The 19,798-nt window shown below is 36.4% G+C and overlaps 1 protein-coding gene across 2 annotated transcripts in view; it reads left to right on the top strand.

Moving 5' to 3' along the window:
- The window catches only part of COL28A1 (collagen type XXVIII alpha 1 chain), a 66,645-nt gene that overhangs the window by 35,879 nt on the left and 10,968 nt on the right, over window positions 1–19,798 (top strand). For both annotated transcript variants that reach the window (XM_035318219.1, XM_035318218.1), the window contains exons 21-27: window positions 384–455; window positions 972–1,040; window positions 3,488–3,556; window positions 6,776–6,844; window positions 8,962–9,030; window positions 16,352–16,420; window positions 18,121–18,189. In XM_035318219.1, the coding sequence (XP_035174110.1) occupies window positions 384–455; window positions 972–1,040; window positions 3,488–3,556; window positions 6,776–6,844; window positions 8,962–9,030; window positions 16,352–16,420; window positions 18,121–18,189 (486 nt within the window). The remainder of the gene's footprint in view (window positions 1–383; window positions 456–971; window positions 1,041–3,487; window positions 3,557–6,775; window positions 6,845–8,961; window positions 9,031–16,351; window positions 16,421–18,120; window positions 18,190–19,798) is intronic.

The following is a 19,798-nucleotide window of genomic DNA, read 5'->3' as shown; positions in this document are numbered from 1 at the left end:
AGTGCAGGAAAATGAGACTATGAACATAGACACTAAAGTTAATAAGACAGTAGAGGTTTTCTAAAAGTTTGACACATAATTTTCATTAAAGTTAGGTGGAAACAAATTATTTCAGTATGCTGATAGGGCAAGAGGAGGAACTAAGGGAAATTAGGTGACTAATTAGATTTCTAAATATGAAATTGAAAGCCTGGAAAGATGTATTAGTACACAAACAAATGCTTTAATCTCCTACCTAGTTAAATTTGTGACTTTTGGGGCAGATTCTAAAATTGAGTGGGATTTCACTTGGAGCAAAGCATCTAAATACATTTTTTTGTGGGCATCATGCAGTTGTGAAGGAACCTTTGCTGTGTTTTAAACAAAAGTTTTGTTTCCATCAGGGTGACCCAGGAGAAAAAGGATCCCAAGGACTGATTGGTTATAAAGGAGTACAAGGTCCAGCTGGACCAAAGGTAAGCTTGTTCTTTCAGGGTAACCCTTCACTTTGTACATTGTACAAGAATCTACGGTATATATCTAATGTACAAATTTCTCAAATGTCTAGTGCTTTGAGACACTACAAAAATATACATAAAGAAAAGGAAAATCAGAAATATTTCCATCGTTTGTCCTGTTTGTCCTGAATGAAATAATAGTCCTAGTAAGAAAAATAACAGGCAAACATATAATTATAGACCTTATGGTTATGCTTAAGCACTAAGAAAATAAATTAAAATTGTCCAAGTGATTCTAAGGATACGCATTTTTTTTTGTTAAAAAATAAAAGCAGATATGCAGTTCAACCAATACTTATTTAAAGCTTGAACGTTGAACCAGAAGAGCACAAAGTTGACTTTTATCCCAAATATTGTCCATTTTTTACCTAAAGCTTTACAAATATTTTTATAATGTGAAGTGTTGAAAAAACTTTTATCTACTTGTGCAGAAAATGAAGCTGTTTAAATGTAGGTGATACTGTTTTGTAACAGGGTGAACCAGGAGAGAGAGGGCCACCTGGAGTTGCTGGATCATCTGTTCAGGGGCCACCTGGACCAAAGGTATCTAGTATATGTTTGCTGGAGACCAGAGATCAGAAAATTTTTATTGTGCATTTCTGTCAAAGTTAAAAGAAAGTAAACTAAATGAGTTAAAATTATTTTGGTAGTAGCAAATCTGAGTGAATTTTAGAGGTAAGGAGTACTGAAATGTACCAAAAAATTGTGCTGCGCTTAGTGGGTGTTACAAAACACGGCCACTTTGATCACTTTGAATTCATCTTATTTCAAATTTTTCAAATTTACTTTTTTTTTTTTTTTTTTCTTGTAAAGACTATAGATTTCCTGTAAACCCCTGCAGGAATGTGTCTATGTACAGTTCCAGGGAATTATATGCTGAACTAGAAATTTTTTTTTTGGAGGTGATTGTTTGTATGTCACTTCCAGATGAATAACTGGCCTGTATTTTCTATTTAAAATGAAATATCATATGCCAGATAGCTAAGGCTACATCTATCTCATTTTACCTATGGGAGAAATGTACTTGAAGTGGTGTTACTTGTCTTGAGTGAAATATGCAGATTTAGCATTAAAACCATTTGAATATTCATTATCACCCACATTTTTATTTTACGGATAAAATCAATGCTCTTTTCATAATACCCCAGTTAACTTCAGCATTAATTGATGCTCTTCAGTTTTGGTGTAATAATCATTACCGGATATCCATCTGCTCTGGAGTCACTTCATCCCCAATTTTCTTCTTCTGTAAAAATATATGTGCACTTACACACATGCACATGTAGGTATTGTACACACAATGTACTTACCAGCCTGGCAACAGGACAGCCCAGGGGACTAGGATTTGGTTTGGCCTTGTTTGTGTATGGAGGATGAAGGAAAGAGAGAATGGAAGAAGCTCAGGGTACACCTGCAGTAAAAATGCAACCACAGAGAAGAAAGAAAGGAGTGTGAGGTGTTCATATCTCTTATATAGGTTTAAAATCATAATCATGTGCCAAACGTTATATCAGGAAAATAAAAGTGCCATGCTGTAATACGAGTTGCATGAAGGCAGGTTTCAGAACACGAGTCTGCCTTCCTGACATGGTGCGATTTTCGAGGTTAATGTGGCATTTTTGAGAAGACATAAATCAGCCTTCTGATGACATTCTTGCTGAATAATAACAACTTTGTAGACTTTGTCTTTTTCACTCTGCTTTTATTCAGTTCGGTACAGTTCATACCACGTTCTTAGCAGACCAGCCATGATCCAAATTCCTCTGGAGTCTGTAAAAGTGTTTTCAGGCTCTTCACTAAATTTGTGCCAGACCTTTTGTATTCAGTGACTAATGCAACAAAACAAGTAGTTTGGGTAATTATAAAATGTAAGTTGATTTTTAGAAAAATTGCCTATTTAGTTCCATAGTAATGCCTTTGTTTCAATAAATGTCACCTATGTTTACGCCAATTGCTCAAAAATATAAAACGCTACGCAGGTCCATAGTCTCTCTGCATTGTGGAAAGTACAATGATTAGCAGTATTTACTTCTCTACCAGGATATTCAAAGAACACAAGGCATTATAAATTTCTTTTGCAGGAAAACTGCATGTTTTTCAATGCTGGGAGTTGTCATGGTCTGAGGTGTATTTATTATATCTCTAAGTATGTTCTGTAGTAGTGGGTGATCACGAGATGTCTAACCCCTGGACATGGTTGTGTCTATTGGAAATTTATTTATTTTAAGCTACACCCACGTTTGGGGATTTGAGTTTCATTTCCCTTGACAACCATTATGCTGTTACCAATACAGAGACAGTAACATTAGATAGCTGCTTTTTCTCATATTCCTCTCTCATGGTTACAGCTGCTCAGTGGTTTTGATAGAACCTTTGATCTTCATTCCCTAGTGAAAGTCCTGAAATACTGACTGTCGTTCTCACTACTGTTTAAAAAAAAAAAAAAAAAAGTTTCACTGAAAACCAACATTTTCTTTTTATGATCCTTAATGTAAAGTGAAACATCTGTTGCCTTAGATTAAACATCAGGAGCCCAAGGGTTAACATAAGAAAAGTGAAATCTAAGCCTTGTTGCTTTCTAGGAAAGTCACTGGCAGAGCTAAGATTGCCAACAGTTGTTCTGGAAATATTTGAAGAAAAATGCAAGTTGCTTCCCGGGTCTTCGTAAAAATCTGTGGTGCTTGCAACTTTGAAATGGTGTGCCATTGCATCTGTAACCTTTCTAAACATACCCCGTCTGCCAGCACTTCAAATTTCTTTGCTGTCCTCTGGCAGAAATAAGGTTACACCAGCCTTACACCACTCTGTGCTGGCTTGTGATATTAAAAACTTCCTCTAGAAATACTGATCTCATATTACATAGTTCAGCAACAGTCAAGTAACTGTCAGAAGGAATGGAATATTAAACTGAAAATAAAAAAATATTATATTAAACTGATATTAAACTGAAAATAACAAAAATGTCTTTTGTTATATTTCTTTTTGGATAGGGAGATCCAGGACCCAAGGGGCCACCAGGAGATGATGGGCTTCCTGGAAATTCAATAATGGGACCAATGGTAGGAATTTTGAGACAAAAGTTGGAAAGCAGACAAATGTGAGACATAATGCAAAGCTCTTCTGAAAATGTAGAAACTGCCTGAACAACTTTCTCAGGAAATTAACCAACTAATTCTTCAACTTTTCTATCATTCCAGCTTAAGTCTATGCTTTAAAATAAGCTTATATTATTTTCAAAGAAAAAACTCAAAATATATTAAATAAATAGTGCAGTGTACCTCATTCTGCAAATTTCCCTCATGAAGCCTTCGTTAGAAAGGTAGCTCTTGAAATTCATCTCCACCTTTCACTGTCTGATGTTGTCTTTGGTGCCTCTGTATGGACAAGATACACTTTTTTGAGTATGAGTTGAAAGGTATTAGCTGTTTTAACAGTGGCGTTTCAGAATTACCAACCCTGCACATTCAAAAACATATGTAAAACACAAAATAATGGATTTTTAAAACAGATCTCTTTACACTTATTTGTGTATAGGTTACAGAATGGGTTTTACTTGGTTAAATCCTTTACATTTTAAATTTCAACACTGACAAAGGGGTACAGTAGTCTACTGAAGGTTTGCTCACTATGCAAGCCTTTAATGGTTAACTGGCAAGATTAATCACCCTTACTGGAGGGTGGTGGACAGCACATTTATCCATTCAGTATTGATCCAGTGATGCATGCAGTAGCCTGTATTTTTGAATTTTCAACAACACTGAAATGATTTACTTTGTCTGTAATATGGAATGCTTATTATCTCTGTTTTTCCTTAAAAAGAAATGACAAACATGATTTAATTGTCCAGCCAAGTACTTAATTATTTAGGTTTTAATCGTGCCATTTTTATTTATTTATTTATTTATTTATTTATTTATTTATTTATTTCTTTTTAGCAATGATATTGTCCTGTTCTTTCTGCTGGATATGCAGAATCTCATCTACAAACTTTCTGAAACTTTTTCCTCTTTTTTACACATGGTAATGTTTACAGAAAGTGAAAGCCATGGGCACAAAAAGTATGTTTATATACTGTTTTTTTTTTGTTTCCTTGATTGTTTTTAAGAGTGAAGAAGGAATAATCCTTCTACATTATTGCTTTTGGAAATGACTTTAAACCTCCCCTGGAAAGGAAAGCAATGTAGATTAATTAATGTAGCATGTCATCTGTGACAACAATGGCACCTGTCTTGTTACCAGTGCACTGACTTGCAGTGAGTCACCAGGATTATGTTATCCAGATCCCACAAAACTGTGGGAAGCACTAATCATGGAAGTGCTCCCTGGCCATCTCTATTGCATTTTGGATGCAGCTATTAAAACAAAAACAAAAAGCACAAAAACAACTAAATAAATCTAGACTAGAGAACTGTATCTTCCAACAGATTTGGCAGGAGATCTATGACTTAAGTAGATTTATAGCTATGCTACTAATGGCAAAACCAGCTACTTGACAAAATCCCAGTTCTGAAAGAAAATAATGTGTTAACATGTATTTGGTATTTACAATGGTCTGGTAAGATTAAATGAAAACATCTGTTTGACATTTTTTTACTGCACTAGAATTGGAAGTAAAAATAAAGATGAACTCATGATCCATGTTTTCCATTCTTATTAAAAAATGTCATGAAACATTTTTAAAATATTTTTTATTTTATCCATAATGTAAGAACTATGGATATTAAGTATGAGGAAGAGGTAAATTGGTTTTCCATAATAAAGCTATCTATGGACTAAAAACACACTCCTTGGTTAAATTCTCTCAGAACTGAGTCAGAATTTCATGATTTGGAAACTAGGAAACATAAAGAAATATCTCCCAGGGCTCTTGCAACTTGAAATTCGTGGTAAGATTTAAGTGTTTGCCTTTAAAATCTTTCAGTGAAATTATCCCTTTGGATTGTACAATAAGAGAGACTCATACAGACCAGTCCCTGGGATCTGAGCTGCTTGTCAGGAATCCATCTGTGGTTTCTTGAAGTATTATGTGTTGCAGAATTTTCCAGGCACAATATGCTGATGAAATACACTGATGAAATATCATTGTTCAGTCACTTGTAATTCCCTTCCCTTCCCTTCCCTTCCCTTCCCTTCCCTTCCCTTCCCTTTCTGTAGCTCTTTATTTTTATTGGAATAGACATGGGAGAGGAATGCTGTTTGCATGTAATTCTTCTTCAGGATGTTTTATCTTTATTAACAACCGACCTTCCAAAAATCTGCAGTAGAGTCCATTTACCTTTCTTGGTTCTCTGGGACTGCGCGAAGGACATGCACTGCTCCCTGTGTGGACATATGCACACTGTGCTTGGGAATGGGGTGGACGTTTGTCTTACGAGTATCAGTAAGGATTTCCAACTGGCACTGCTGTCACATAGGAACATATATACTATAGACTGTCAACGTACCTTGAGGGGTACCTTAAAGTAATAAGTTGTCTTTCTTTCCTCTTTCTTTTCTTCTATTGGAAGGAACAGACTAGTGCAAGCTCAGTTAACTTACTCGTTAAATGTCAGGAAAATGATCACTGAAATGAAGGAAGAGGAGAAGACTGCTATTTGTTTCTCCTCTGGTGGTGAAAAGAAGCACTGAGGTTTTGCAAATGGATAAAATCTTTAGTGGGAGTCAGTGGAAGAGTGAGCGTAAGGAGTAATTGTCTCCTAATACAAGGCATTTTAGGCTAAGCTGTGAAAAAATATATATTTCATATCATGGATTATATTTCTTTCTTTAAATTATTTCTTTAAATTATTTTCCTTGTAGAATGCAGTTTTGCTTTACTGCGTAAGAGAACCAACGTGATTTCCCTGATACACAAAATGTGCTATGTAATATAACTTAAGGCCAGCATACTGTGTTTCAGTATTCTTGATTTCATTGTTCAAAACCCAGGACTGATACCCTCAAAGTCACAAAAGTTTAACTTTTTTTTTTTTTTTTTTTTTTAATTGGCTGAAGATAAAGGTAACATTCTGAAAATTTCTCTCTGCAACTACAAATCTAGATGTTGATGATTTCATAACAAGACCTCCTATTCTTCTAAAATCTTAATTTGATCAACTGAAACCACAATAAAAAAAAGCACAAACATTTCTGAGCTTTGCAAATAAATTGGAAAAGCTGGTAACCGCTATTCTATATTCCCAAAAGGATATTAAACAGTTTCCTCACATATTTGTTAATGTTACGTCATGATGATCCAGATACTGGCACAATGTCTGATTTATTATTCTTGTACTTAGGGTAACCAGGGCCTGCCTGGACTACCTGGACCCCGTGGAGCAAAAGGTGATGGCCATAAAGGTGAAGCTGTAAGTATAATTTTAATTCTCTATTTTTTATTGTTTATAATTAGATTTTGTACTTTGTGTTCTACTTCTACTACTGTTACTGCTGTGTATGCTCTCTATTTAGCTAATTAACTAAGTGTAATTAAGTTTTTCTTTCATCCTCTAGCTTATTTGCGTATCTCACATATATTTTGAAGCCCCTTCCTGTGCTAGATACAGTACTAGTCCTACAGACAATCAGAACTGGACATAAACTGAACTGCTTTTATTTCATCAACATGAAAGGGATGCCATGTAATTCCATCAAAATCTTCATGGCTGCTCATACATGCTAATGCAATTACTGCTTTGAATTCTTCCCTTTTCTCCTTCCTGTCTTCCTGTGTTCCTGCGTTCCTGCCTTCCTTTTTTTTGTTCAAGATCTCTAATAACATCTTGGTCAAATCTTGAAGCCTTCACTGCCTTGTTTTTTCAACTGCTTCTCATATCAAGGGGAGTCAAATTATATATATATATTTAAGATTCCCCCCCCCCCCTTGCTTTCCTGATAGTTAGCTCCTGAAGGGGTTAAGACCTGAGTGTTCCACTTGGTACATTACAAAGGCCTATCATCCTAAATATCAGTCATCCAAAGCCACACAGACATGTTTGACCAGCCTTTCACTAGAAGGTGTGAATACTGTTACCATCCTTCTATCACCACAGGTCTGTAATCCAGCCTTTTTCCACACTACAACCACAAAAGCTCTTCCAAATATGCTGAGGTGGGACTTGATTGCTTCCAAATAGGTCATGGCTCAGCTCCAATTTTCTGTCATTCAAACTGATCCTGGGAAGATATCCCAGCCCTCCTTTCCCTTTGGGATTCAGAGTTAGTTCAGAGGGCACTCATTCAAATTTTCTGGATAAATGCTATGTACCTGACACATTTCACAGCACTTGGTGACACTAGACCAGCTCAAGACTCCTTGGAAGGTCAAGGAGTGTCAGTTATGGACCCAGGTCCATTGAACAGGGTACATATGAACAAATGAAATGAAAACCCCTATCATTATCCCAAATAAAACCAAAAAGCAAATGCAAAGGTGATCGTAAAGAAGGCAGTGATGCAAACAGATGATTGAAAAAATGTATTTGCCCTTAAAATGCATCATAGCAACTAAATTTTAAGCCTTACAAGATTTCTGTCTAAACTAGATGAGAAAAAAAAATCTCGGTAGATACAGAATCAAAGAGATCAGTGAGAGACTGAAAAGTTTTCATTCCTAAATAATTGAAGAATTCAAGATCAGCCTGGTTTGGTAACCATTGATTATCCATTGATTAATAAAGCTACCCAAAAGCTGGTTGTATTTTGCTCAGTCACCAGTCACATGATGGCAAACTTAGGTGTATGTGTGCATGCTGCACTGCTCTTACTGACCAAATAGTAATAATAATAATAATAATAATAATAATAAAAAGCTTCAGTATTGTATGCAGTATTCAGTATTCAGTATGCAGTAGTTTTCCTTGTGTTTATTATAATATGTTTATTAGAGGTTTCCACCTTTGCATGCCCCATGGTCTGGAAAATCCCACTCTATAAATCACTTGTGGACATGAACAAGATTTATGTAGTTAAGGATCTGTAGCTCTGATAGAGCAAAGAGATCTGCCCTCTGAATGCTGAAAGGGAGGGTAGGGATGCCTCCAACAGTATGAAGGGCAGCTGAAGGGGCTGTGAGGGATTGAATGGGAAGTTCAGCAAACAGGCTGTCAACACAAATAAATCAAAATATGTTAGTTCTGTCCGACCCCCAGGTTTAATGGATCAGCTCTGGTATCCCAGATGTGTAATGTCTGCGGTGTATGAATCATGGAGCAACATCTGCTTTCTGACTGGTTTCTCTGAGCTGAGAACAGCTCCGATAAGTTAAGTGCAGGACTTTTTTCCCTCCATGCTGGTAGTCTTTTCAGGTTTCCACCTGGGACTGACTATGATGCTCAGTACACACTGGAAATATTATGCACTCGACAAAATACAGCAGAAACAGAGATATTAATAACTACTACTGAAATTATTTTCTATATGGAAGAACATAAGTACTGCTTCTTCAGGACTGCTACTGACATGCTTTATTCCTCTGCTGTACCAGGGACCTCCAGGACCAGCAGGCCCTCCAGGCCCACCAGGCCCAAAAGGTGTGGGAGATCCTGGACCGAAGGTACTAGTACAATGGTAGTATGTGCATCTGACTAGTAGACAGGGTAGGCAAATATATCTCCCAAAAGTACGTTAAATTAAAATGTCAAAATGCTGCAATCTTTGTATTTCAGTCAGAAGAAAAGCTTGCAATAGACTTCTCTGCCATGTTAGATGCATACCAGTTCTTGCTATATCTCTGCAGATCTTTCATACACCCAAAGACCCAGGATGTTCTAGGTACTGGCGTTTCCATGTAGAAGTTAGAATCCAATGCAAGTGCAGTATTGACTAGTAATTACACATCTCCTTTCTTCTATGGCAATGAAAAGGGCAAAGGCCCCCAAGGAGTAAGCAGAAATAGTGGTTACTGGAAACAATTAAATATTTTTAAAGTTACTAGAAATTGACTCCCAAGAGAAGGCTGAATCTTAGTCTAAAATGAATATCAGCTTAGAGAAAAAACTTTATGGAAAAAAAAAAAAAAAAAAGACGATATAGAGATTAGAAATACATCACTGAAATACTTTCTTTTTTGTTGTTGTTTTGTTTTCTCCATAAAGCACAAAATAGCTAAATATTTAAAAGTTCTAAGTAGGGTGTAATTGACTTTAAAAAGTCACATTGTAACTACAATGTTATAAAAACTTGGAAAAAAAAGAGACATGACAAAGATCATATAAGAAATTGCTTTAAAATATCCCGCAGAGTGGTTTTATAAATGATTTCCTTGTTACATGTGTGAAATAGGAAACGGAGCATGCTGCAACAGAAAGCAAAATAAATATTGCCCAAACAATTTTTTTCCCAAACAGAAAGGACTTTAAACTTTAGTTCCCAGAACATAAGAGTTCCCATTAAAGCAAACAACAACAATAATGTCTTTAAAATATATCCACAAGAAAGGAAAAACCAAATGCCATTCATCCTTAGAATGACCAATAGCCTGCTAATAGGGACCTGAAAAACCTGGCTTTATGCTTCTGTTCAGAGCTACCACTTATCAGTCCAAGATATTCCACATGAAATAATGTGGTCTGGAACATGACAGAACTCCTAAAGAACTAAAAGTAATTTCAGTTATGTCATTCAGTATAGACTTACCGAAAATATATACAGCTAAACTAATTAGATATTTTATGTGAGGGGATTTTTGTGTGTATGTGTGTGCGTGTGTATTTGTGTTCTTGGTTGTGTTTTTTTTTTTTATTATTATTATTTGATTGCTTGTTTGTTTGTTTCAAATAAAGATTTTACACTTGATTTAATGCAGCCTTACAATAAATTTTTCTTGGTACCCCAGAAGAACATTCCATTACAGCCCAGGATATTGCATAAAAATATGAAGGCAGGTATTACATAAAAGTGTAACCTCTGGCTACAAAATGTCTGGGGGCATCTTTCCATCTGGAATTCCCCCATGCCTCTTACTGAAGAGTAGCATTTCCCCCAGAAAAAGGAATTGGAAGGTCATGTCAGGTATTCGAATATCTCCCACCATGATACCATGGTTGAACGATTACAAATCCCAGAAATATACATCAAAATTTCAATGGGAATATAGGGGTTTGATTTAAAGAAACTTGAGTTAAAGAAATACAAAATACAAATAAATGGGGTTTGTTTGTTTGTTTATTTTTCATTGTTTTATTTTTTTTTCTATTTGTTTTTAAGTGAAAGGAAACCACTAGAATAACTGCAGTGAAATTTCTCACAGCTGGAATTTTTTACCTCAACAGTTGTGGTTGTGTTCCTGAAAAGTATCAGAAATATACAAAGTATACAGAAATAAACTTAATAAAACCATAGTGCCTGGCTAATATAAGAGATCAAAAAGTGGGTCACAAGTCAATTTTGTTGTTATAGTCATGAATCCATGAAATTGCCGGGTCAAGCAGTTATTTCACAGAATCACAGAATCGTCTAGGTTGGAAGAGACCTCCAAGATCACTGAGTCCAACCTCTGACCTAACACTAACAAGTCCTTCACTAAACCATATCACTAAGCTCTACATCTAAACGTCTTTTAAAGACCTCCAGGGATGGTGGCTCAACCACTTCTCTGGGCAGCCTATTCCAGTGACTAACAACCCTTTCAGTAAAGACGTTCTTCCTAATATCCAACCTATTTGGCTATATAATTATTAGGAAAGTTCCAAACCAGATCATGACTGACAGAACAGAATATTATCATAAAATGCCTTAGATGGGAGGAGGTAAGAGCTGTAAAGTAAAAGGAAATATATCCAGTTTTTGCACTGGAGGATATATGATCTAATCTTTTTATCACAGGCATTTTTAAACCTCTGTAACTCTCATGACATAATAAGATATATATATTAATAAGCCATACATTAGCTATTACAATACTTACAGTTTTCACTGTCAGCTCTAAGTGATGTAAATCATTGTCAATCGAAGTGAATTGTGTATATTCTCTGATAAACACCTCATGTCCTTAGTTGTCAGTTTCTTCAACTTTGAACAACCTAGGAAGTATTACCATCCTTGCAGGTCTGAGAGATGAAGTATATTAGTAGTACTAGTAAAGGAGGTTTACTGGTAATTTCTTGTTGTGGAGGAATATGAACATTATTGATTCATAATAAATTTGTGCAAAAGAAGTGACCAAGAAGTGAGGCTGTTATAGTTTAATAGTACTTGATTATTCCAGAAATAGAATAATGGGATATCTATGACAGGAGCTGGGTATTATACAGCCTAGTGGGCAAGGCTTCAGAACCTGCAGTCAGTCTGGTTTAGGCAAGACACACACACAGACTCAGAATCTTCTTGTATACTCTGCACAAGGGTTTTAGGCTGGATTGGAAATGTACTGTTGAAATGAAGTAGCTCCAATTTACTGTGCTTTGGGTTCTGAACCAAAAAGAGGTCGGAGTGGTCTCACAGCACAGGAAATGGATTCCCTTCACATGAAACTGAGGTGGAAGCGTACTTAATATGCCTCTGCCACTAGTGGGTGACAAGTCCACAGGAGCAGGCTAGGAGGCCCCCTCACATTGCATGCAGCGTAGACATCAGGCCTGCATGTGCTCACTACAGATGCACTGCTATTGGGCCTGTAGCACTGTTTGTTGGTGGGCACATGCCATTAGAAGCTTCCTATAGAGCAGAGATTTCTACTCCTCATAACCAATTGTGGGGTAGATTGAGAATGCACCATATCTGTGGGATATAGAGAAGTAGCATCTCATTCTAGGAAGAGTTGCATTAGAAAACAAACAAACAAAAAACAAAAAACTGTAGAAATAACTGTCTTTGCAAATTACACAAATAACATAATTAGGGCAAACCATGCTAATATCAGATTTTGTTTGAAAAAATCAGCATAGATCTACAGGTTTGATTGTGTTGCAGTGTGACATTGCCATAAAATCTGGCTGCCCAGAGTACTGCTTATCTAGCAGTCTCTGTCACATTTTTATTTATTTATTTATTTTAAATCAGAGTCAAAAACACCTGATATAAAAACTTAATTTGTATTTTTTACTTTAAAATAGGCAAGTTTCTTTTTTGTGATTGAACTATATTGGCATGGTAATGCTATAGGGTGAGAATGTGTACTGATTCTCTAAGTGGTGAGCAGCTGTCGCTTTTGCAATGTGGGACTGTTGTTCCAAAGCATTCATTATCTAGGCAAATAGTCACACCTGTGATGCAGTTCTGTTCATCCATGCTAAATGTGGTGGAGAGTACACTGGAGAAAAAGAAACAAAGAATATAAACAGCTTTTCTCCCTCCTTTCAATTTTGTACTCCTGTTTGCTTATACAAAGTTTGGAATCTTTAGTCTCTGCAGAGCTTCCTGGTAGCAAAGGTGCTGCAAGGGAAAACAATTCACCTGAATTGCAAAAATTCCCCTAGAACTGAGTTCATAAAATGTATAATCTTCTGTGTTTTTTTTTTTTTTTTTTCTGTTTGCTTGTTGTTTGTTTTTTAATAAAATATAAGTGCACTGGCTATCTCTCATCCTTTCCACATTAAAAACAAACAAGCAAACAAAAAATCCAGCAATCTCAGCATATAAAAAGAACCTTTATTTGATAAAAGAGACTCATAAATTTACACGATAGTTAATGTAACATTCCTTTGACTGTCATTACATAAGAATGTTCCATTCAGCTGAATCAGAGTTCTGTTCTCCCCCCTTTCAGAAATGGCTCACATATGTGCACACTGCAAGATAGGAATTTTGTGTATCAGAGGTCAAATTCACATGAAAACACAATTGGAACATGTGGGATGCATTCAATCCTGGCAGCACCCAATTTTCTCTAGTATTAAAACAGAGGCACGTAATGTCAGAGGATTAAAAAAAGATTTAATAGAACTGTTGCCAACTAGGAGGCGGGTTGCAGACATTCAAGAGCAAGAGCACATCACTAGAAATAAAGGTTCATTCTCAGTAATTGCACAACAGAAAGATTATTAAACTCACCAGCATAGCCCCTAGTGTATGACTGGATCCATTTGCAATATAAATAACTTCTGCAGCTTGGGGCCTGTCTATTTGAACTAAAATGAGGAAGGTGGAGATGCAGTTACTCTTTTCTTAGATGTTCTTCTTATAAATACCCTTCTATCAACTAGTTCTCACTAAAGAGAGCATTGCAGTGTCTCCCGTGTGTTTCAGTACCAAATATATGTGCCTCACAGTAAATGAGATGTATATGATGGGAAGCCAAAATTTATTTTCCAGGTGAGCATTAGCTTGTTTAATGAGTTTTCTTGATCCAGTGATAAGAAATAGGCATTGGAGTACCATACTTTCATTGTCTTGATTCAGCTCTTTCTTTCTTGTTTCAATGGTGTTTTTCTAGTTCACTGCAGATGGTGACAAGCTTGTCTACAAGAACAGTGCAGAAAATAAATTAGAGCTCATCAAAGAGCAGTACTAATCCTTCTTGAAATGAATTCCCTGGAGGAGAGCTTAGTGTCACATCTTAGAAAAAAAGAACTGTTCCACTTCACAACTCATAAAGCAAAATAGAATTCTTTTTCCTAAGCCAAGAAATACAGAAACTTTGAGAATTACTATAAAGCTCTACAAAAGAGCTTTTCAGTGAGACATCTGGTATTAACTAAACATGTGAAGCTAAAATTCAATCCTTCACCTGCAATGACCCTGTGTAAGAATGTGTTACCCATGGGAGGAAGAGAGACACAACTTGAAGTCCCTCATGTGCTCTTTTTGGTCAGGGCTGATCCAAGAGCAGGTTGCAGGTATATTCAATACTTGAACACATGGAATGGTTTCCCTACTGAGCAACTTCCCTTCACAGTGGCTTACAGGCTCCTTCACAATCCACAGCAGTGCAGAATCTCCAAAAAGCAATGCATACTATAAAGCCTTATCTAAATAACCACCTCTTAGCTTTGGTACCTCTGGCATGTTTCAGAGGCTTAGGCAGGGAAACCTTTCTCTGTTCTGTGCAACATCTGCTTGGGTTTGTTTCATGGTTTATGAGGACACTGAGGACCTAGAGTTTTTCCCTTAATAACAGATAGAACTAAATAAGAAGATGGCTACATTTACCTAGACTCTAAGTATTTGCTAGCAATATGACAATCTGAAGCTGATGAAAATACTTTGCAGGAGGAACTGCTAAACCAGAGAGGTTTTAATAGATGAGGAATATCTACCCTTCATCTCACTGCAGAGGGGCATTTTCCAGCACCATGTGTCAGACTTTAGTGCTACAATCTTGAAGTGCTTAAGATTGTAATCTTTAAATGTTTACAGCCAGAACCTGCCACAAAATCAAAACAAATCAAAACAAAAAGTTCAAGGGCATTTCCAATGTCTTTGCATTAGTAGGGAAGGTGTGATATAAAAGTCTCAGATCATCATCGAGAAAAAAGTAGCCATCTCTTCTGCTCCCATTTCCAAACCAGTCCAGACCAAACCAAACCAACCAGCAAACTCCCCTCTCTGATCACATCTGAAGGAGAAATTCCCCCCTGACTGAATCCAACAGTTGACTTAACCCACAGACGGTGAGCTTGACACACCAATTTAAAGCTAAGAGCATCCCTTTCCAGTGCCTGTGACCTGACTCAAGTTGGCCAGGGTCCATTGCTTTGGGAGAAAGATGATTTGAAAATAAATTTGGAAGCCAAATGTTACCTCAAGAAGAAAAGCGTTATAAGCTTAATTTAAGCCTCAGCCTTTGGATTCAGGGTTCCCACCTCTCCAAATCCGTCAAACCTGAGCATAGTTTAGGCTCTGATATATTTACATAAATAGTACATGTCAGGACTTAGCATGGGAGTTTCATAGCCATGTGCAAAAAGCACAGATTGATCTGTCACTAGAGGCTGAATATTGGGCATTTCACCTAAAAAGCAGTCATTATAACATGAAAGCTTCTTCACTGAAAGTAAAAGAAGTCAGTAAAAGATTAGGTACTTTTCTTTCCTTCCTTTTTAATCAGTACAGTATATTCTTTCTTTTCACCTGCCACAAAGTCTCATCTGAGATCTGCGTGATTCATGCTTGCATCTCTCTTCTGGTTAGAAAGCTCCCTCTGCAGGCACATCCATTTCTAGAGCTTGTCCTACTGTAAAAACTAGTAGAATAAAGGGGTTTATCAATGAAAATGTCTACTTTGTCAAGAAATACCACCTCTTCTTGGCTCTGATGTTAATATATTGGATGATCAATAGCTTATCAGAACGTGTTTGTTTGTTTGTTTGTTTCACTTGTCAGCACATACACAGATTTAAGGACGTTTACTGAACCTGGTTCAGAATTTTCTGCATCTATAACTTACTGTTTTTTTTTTTTCTTTTCTTTTTGAACTGATGAGATTTTTCTAGTGAAAATATGCTGCATGTGTGCCTATCGACTTGTACAGTTACAGACTATGAAAAACAAAACTTCCTCTATGTCTCTGTGCCTTCTCCTGCTGATGAGGTGCCCTGGCCCCTACCTCTTCCCAGTGGGCATCCTGTCCATCCTGGCAAGCACTTACAGAACATGATAGAAAAAAATATTGTCATTTTCAAGCGATTTTTTTAATTATTTTTTATTTATTTTTTTTCTTTGTGTAGCTGATAAAATAAATTAGAGTGTTACTCTGCTGGTGGTTTAGATTATGTGGATCTTTGCTTCGGGAATAGTGTTCTTACTTAGACTTTAAATGAAGTGGGTGCCTACATTTGGGGCTTTTTTGTTGTACTTTAATCTATAATGCAACTGTTTATAATATTTTTATGTTTTGTTTTTAAAACTCAGAATTTTGACCAACTAGTTTGTAAGTGGATGAAAGGTGAAACGTTTAATGAATGTTGTCCTACTGATGATACCGTGACTCTTTTCAGGGAGACCGTGGAATGAAAGGCTATCCTGGGCCTCCCGGGCCGCGGGGGAGCGGAATGGTTGGTCCCAAGGTTGGTGCAGCACTGCCTTGAAGCTTTCTGCACGTTTATGCTGCCAGACTCTGATCTCTCTGACACCAGAATGGCTCCTTGAGTTATTGATTTGTATTGGTGCAACTGCAGGAGACATCAAGCTTAAAAACGTGGGCACCAGACATGCACTTGTACTGCCTGGGTTAGGAAGGAATACTGACTGGATGAAAACTGCATTTGTAGCTAAATTTTATGAGAGTACAGCTGGAAATTACACAGAACAATAAGGCTAACAAATGAGTTAAATGACACATTTCTTTTGTTTGTATCGATTATGTTTCCAAGAGATGTCAAATATGAATTCTATGTTTTGTTCAATAAAATTGAATCCAGTTAATCTCATTAGTAAAACCATTATGAAGGAAACATAAAAACAAGAAGTTAATTCTATAATGGGCCAGTATGCAATATCTAGACAATTCTTTCCTCCCTCAACTAAAATGACTGATTATTCAAAAAGAAAAAAATGCTGGTAAAAAAGGTAATTCAGTGCATGCCTGTATTACTTTATCATGGATGTGTCCATCAGTTACTTTTACAAAATCAATGTGGAGAAACATTGGATTTGTATATCTTTCTCCACATTAATTTAAGTTAATAATAGATATGTCTTTGTAACTTCAACTTCCGTAGCAGAAGCTAGCAGAAGTCTCAGTTTTAAACAAACTGGTATCTGAATGGAGAAGCGTCACTATTACACTGATACAGAAATGTAGTGAGGAGTAGAGCATGAATATTTCTGCAGGATATATGTCTGACTTTGCTTTGCTTCCTGAAAGCTAAAGCAATTTCACTTCCTCTGTAAATCATAGAGACACAGTCAGTTTAAAAAGTTTGGTAAGAGTAAGTTTAGACTGAGTGTCAAAATACCACAAAATGTGTGACACTATATACTGCTTCCCCAGAGCCTTCAAGAATGAAAAATATGTTATTTGTGGGGAAACAATATCTTGTTTGCAGGGGTGAGGGCCTGCTTGCAGCATCTAGTTCTTGAGGTAAGATTTTTAGAACAACGATGTTTTGGGTGAACCCCTGTTTATATTTACACAGATTAACAGTATTTTTCACAAGAGATTCTGTCAAAGTTTGTGGCAATTTTTTATTTTTTTCACACAGATGAGTGCAAAGGCTTTACCTGTCTTTTACTCTAGCTACACAAATCCGCAGGTGCTCCTTTGGCTTTTGTTTCCTCCTCTCCCACTTACGATTTTCTGACTTGGTGCTCCCAGAGACTGTGGCACCATGGAAGTTTGGAATATATGTGTACGTGGCACACAAGAGCTAACATGCCTGGCAGGTTAACTTGCACTGGGTTTTACTGCTCTGGCCCTTTGTGCATCTGCTGTTGGTTGCCTTTGTGATTTGGAGTGATTGCACAAAGCTGTTGCATAAAATCAGTTTCTGCCCTGGAAAAACTGTGAAAAGTTTCACACTGTTTCCTGGGAATATCTTAGTCTTTAATTATTTTGAGCTTAATTGTTCCTTTACTTTCCTGGGAATTTGCCAGGGATAATTACTAAAGCCTGCGGTGTGAAAACATAAACCAAAGTAGGATCAGAAGTAGAGTCTTTGAAAAGGTTTTGCTTTTGCTTGCAGCAAATTTGAGGTTACTTTAGTGCTCCCAGGAGTGATGTTTATTTCCTAATTCTTCTTTTTTTTTGCCCCCCTGACTGTCATAGGGTATTATGGGACAGAAAGGCTTGCCTGGTCCACCTGGCCCCCCCGGTGAGAGCATACAAGGAAACAAGGTAATCCAGTTCAGTATGGTAATATGTCCAATTTCTTCTCAAAACTGTCTCTTCAAGGAGTTTCAAGGAGTCTGTTTTTCCTCCTGCATAAATTCTGTTTGTCACTGAGTCAGTGAACTCCCGCAAATACTCAGTGTAAATTTAAGTGTCTTTTTCATAAGGTGTGCAAAATTTAGTTGCTGACTTTCAGTATTTTGGGTGTGTGATTGATTGCTCTCCTATTATTCTTGTCGCTACAAATATATTTAATCTGGAAAAAAAAAAGTCTCATCTCTGTCACCTTGTATTTATTTACCTGGATTTAAAGCACTGTCCAAAGAAAACATCTGGAGCTTGCTCTGGATGCCATTATATAAAGACAGTAACAGAGAGCTACCATGTTTTGCCAAGAGAAGTCAAACAACACACAAATATAGAAATATAAAAGAAATTAGCCAGCCTCCCACATCCTCTTTAAGCAGGTTTTTACTCACCTAGTTTTAGCTAATCATAACATCTCTTCTTTCAAGAAGAATCACAAAGATGGCAGCATATTGTCAACATTCAATGTTAATAAAATGTCTTGTCATAAACTTGTGGAAAAATTAAAACTAAAACTGGAGGCTCTAGTGGAGAAAAACCCAAATACCTCATATTTTTCTTAAATAAATGCTTAAAGTTGAGCATATGATTGAATATTTCCCTGGATCAGGAGAGTTGAGCTCCGCTCTCCCACTCTGGGCTATTAAATCACCATGACTCAGTAAAAGGAGCACTATGTTAGCTGGGTTAAGAAAGATGCCTCACTATACTTCAGTAGGTTGTATTAACTGACACCGCCATAGAATTTGATGAGAAAATAGGTTTTAATTGGAAAATACTGGCATGCTATGATAAACAAATAAAAAAAATCAGAAAAATATACATTGTTGGCAAAATGTTTCATAGGTGAACTTTTCCTTGGTCCAAGGTGGAATTATTCCATACAAGCTTTACCAGGAAAGCACCTAGTGCTTCTTTGTTTTGCTCAGTACTCGCTCTGATTCCAGCTTCAATGTCCTCCAGCTGTCTCCCCATTTTAATACTAATGTTAAATCATATCCCCTTTCATACAGCAGAGAGCTTTCCTTTTCCACTGTGAAGTGTTTTATAGCATAAAACTTACTTTACCATGTTCTTTCTTTTCTCATTGCTATATAAGTCTCTTCAACAAATTCTGATTTATCACGTCTCAGGACTTTTCTAGACAGAGATCTGTACGTGGTTAGAATTGTCTGGCAAAACCTTTGATTTTGATCTGTTTGCAGTTTTCTTCTATTTTAATCATTATCAGTAGCTGCAAAGATACTAGGTATTCTAATGTGAAAATATACAGAAAAAAAACTTTTCTTTTCTCTTCTTTTCTTTTCTTTTCTTTTCTTTTCTTTTCTTTTCTTTTCTTTTCTTTTCTTTTCTTTTCTTTTCTTTTCTTTTCTTTTCTTTTCTTTTTTCTTTTCTTTTCTTTTCTTTTCTTTTCTTTTCTTTTCTTTTCTTTTCTTTTCTTTTCTTTTCTTTTCTTTTCTTTTCTTTTCTTTTCTTTTCTTTTCTTTTCTTTTCTTTTCTTTTCTTTTCTTTTCTTTTCTTTTCTTTT

This window comes from Oxyura jamaicensis, chromosome 2 (genome assembly GCF_011077185.1).
Source record: "Oxyura jamaicensis isolate SHBP4307 breed ruddy duck chromosome 2, BPBGC_Ojam_1.0, whole genome shotgun sequence".
NCBI classification, from domain to species: domain Eukaryota; kingdom Metazoa; phylum Chordata; class Aves; order Anseriformes; family Anatidae; genus Oxyura; species Oxyura jamaicensis.
The sequence above is the reverse complement of the archived record's forward strand: the minus strand, read 5'-3'. Positions and strand labels throughout refer to the sequence as shown.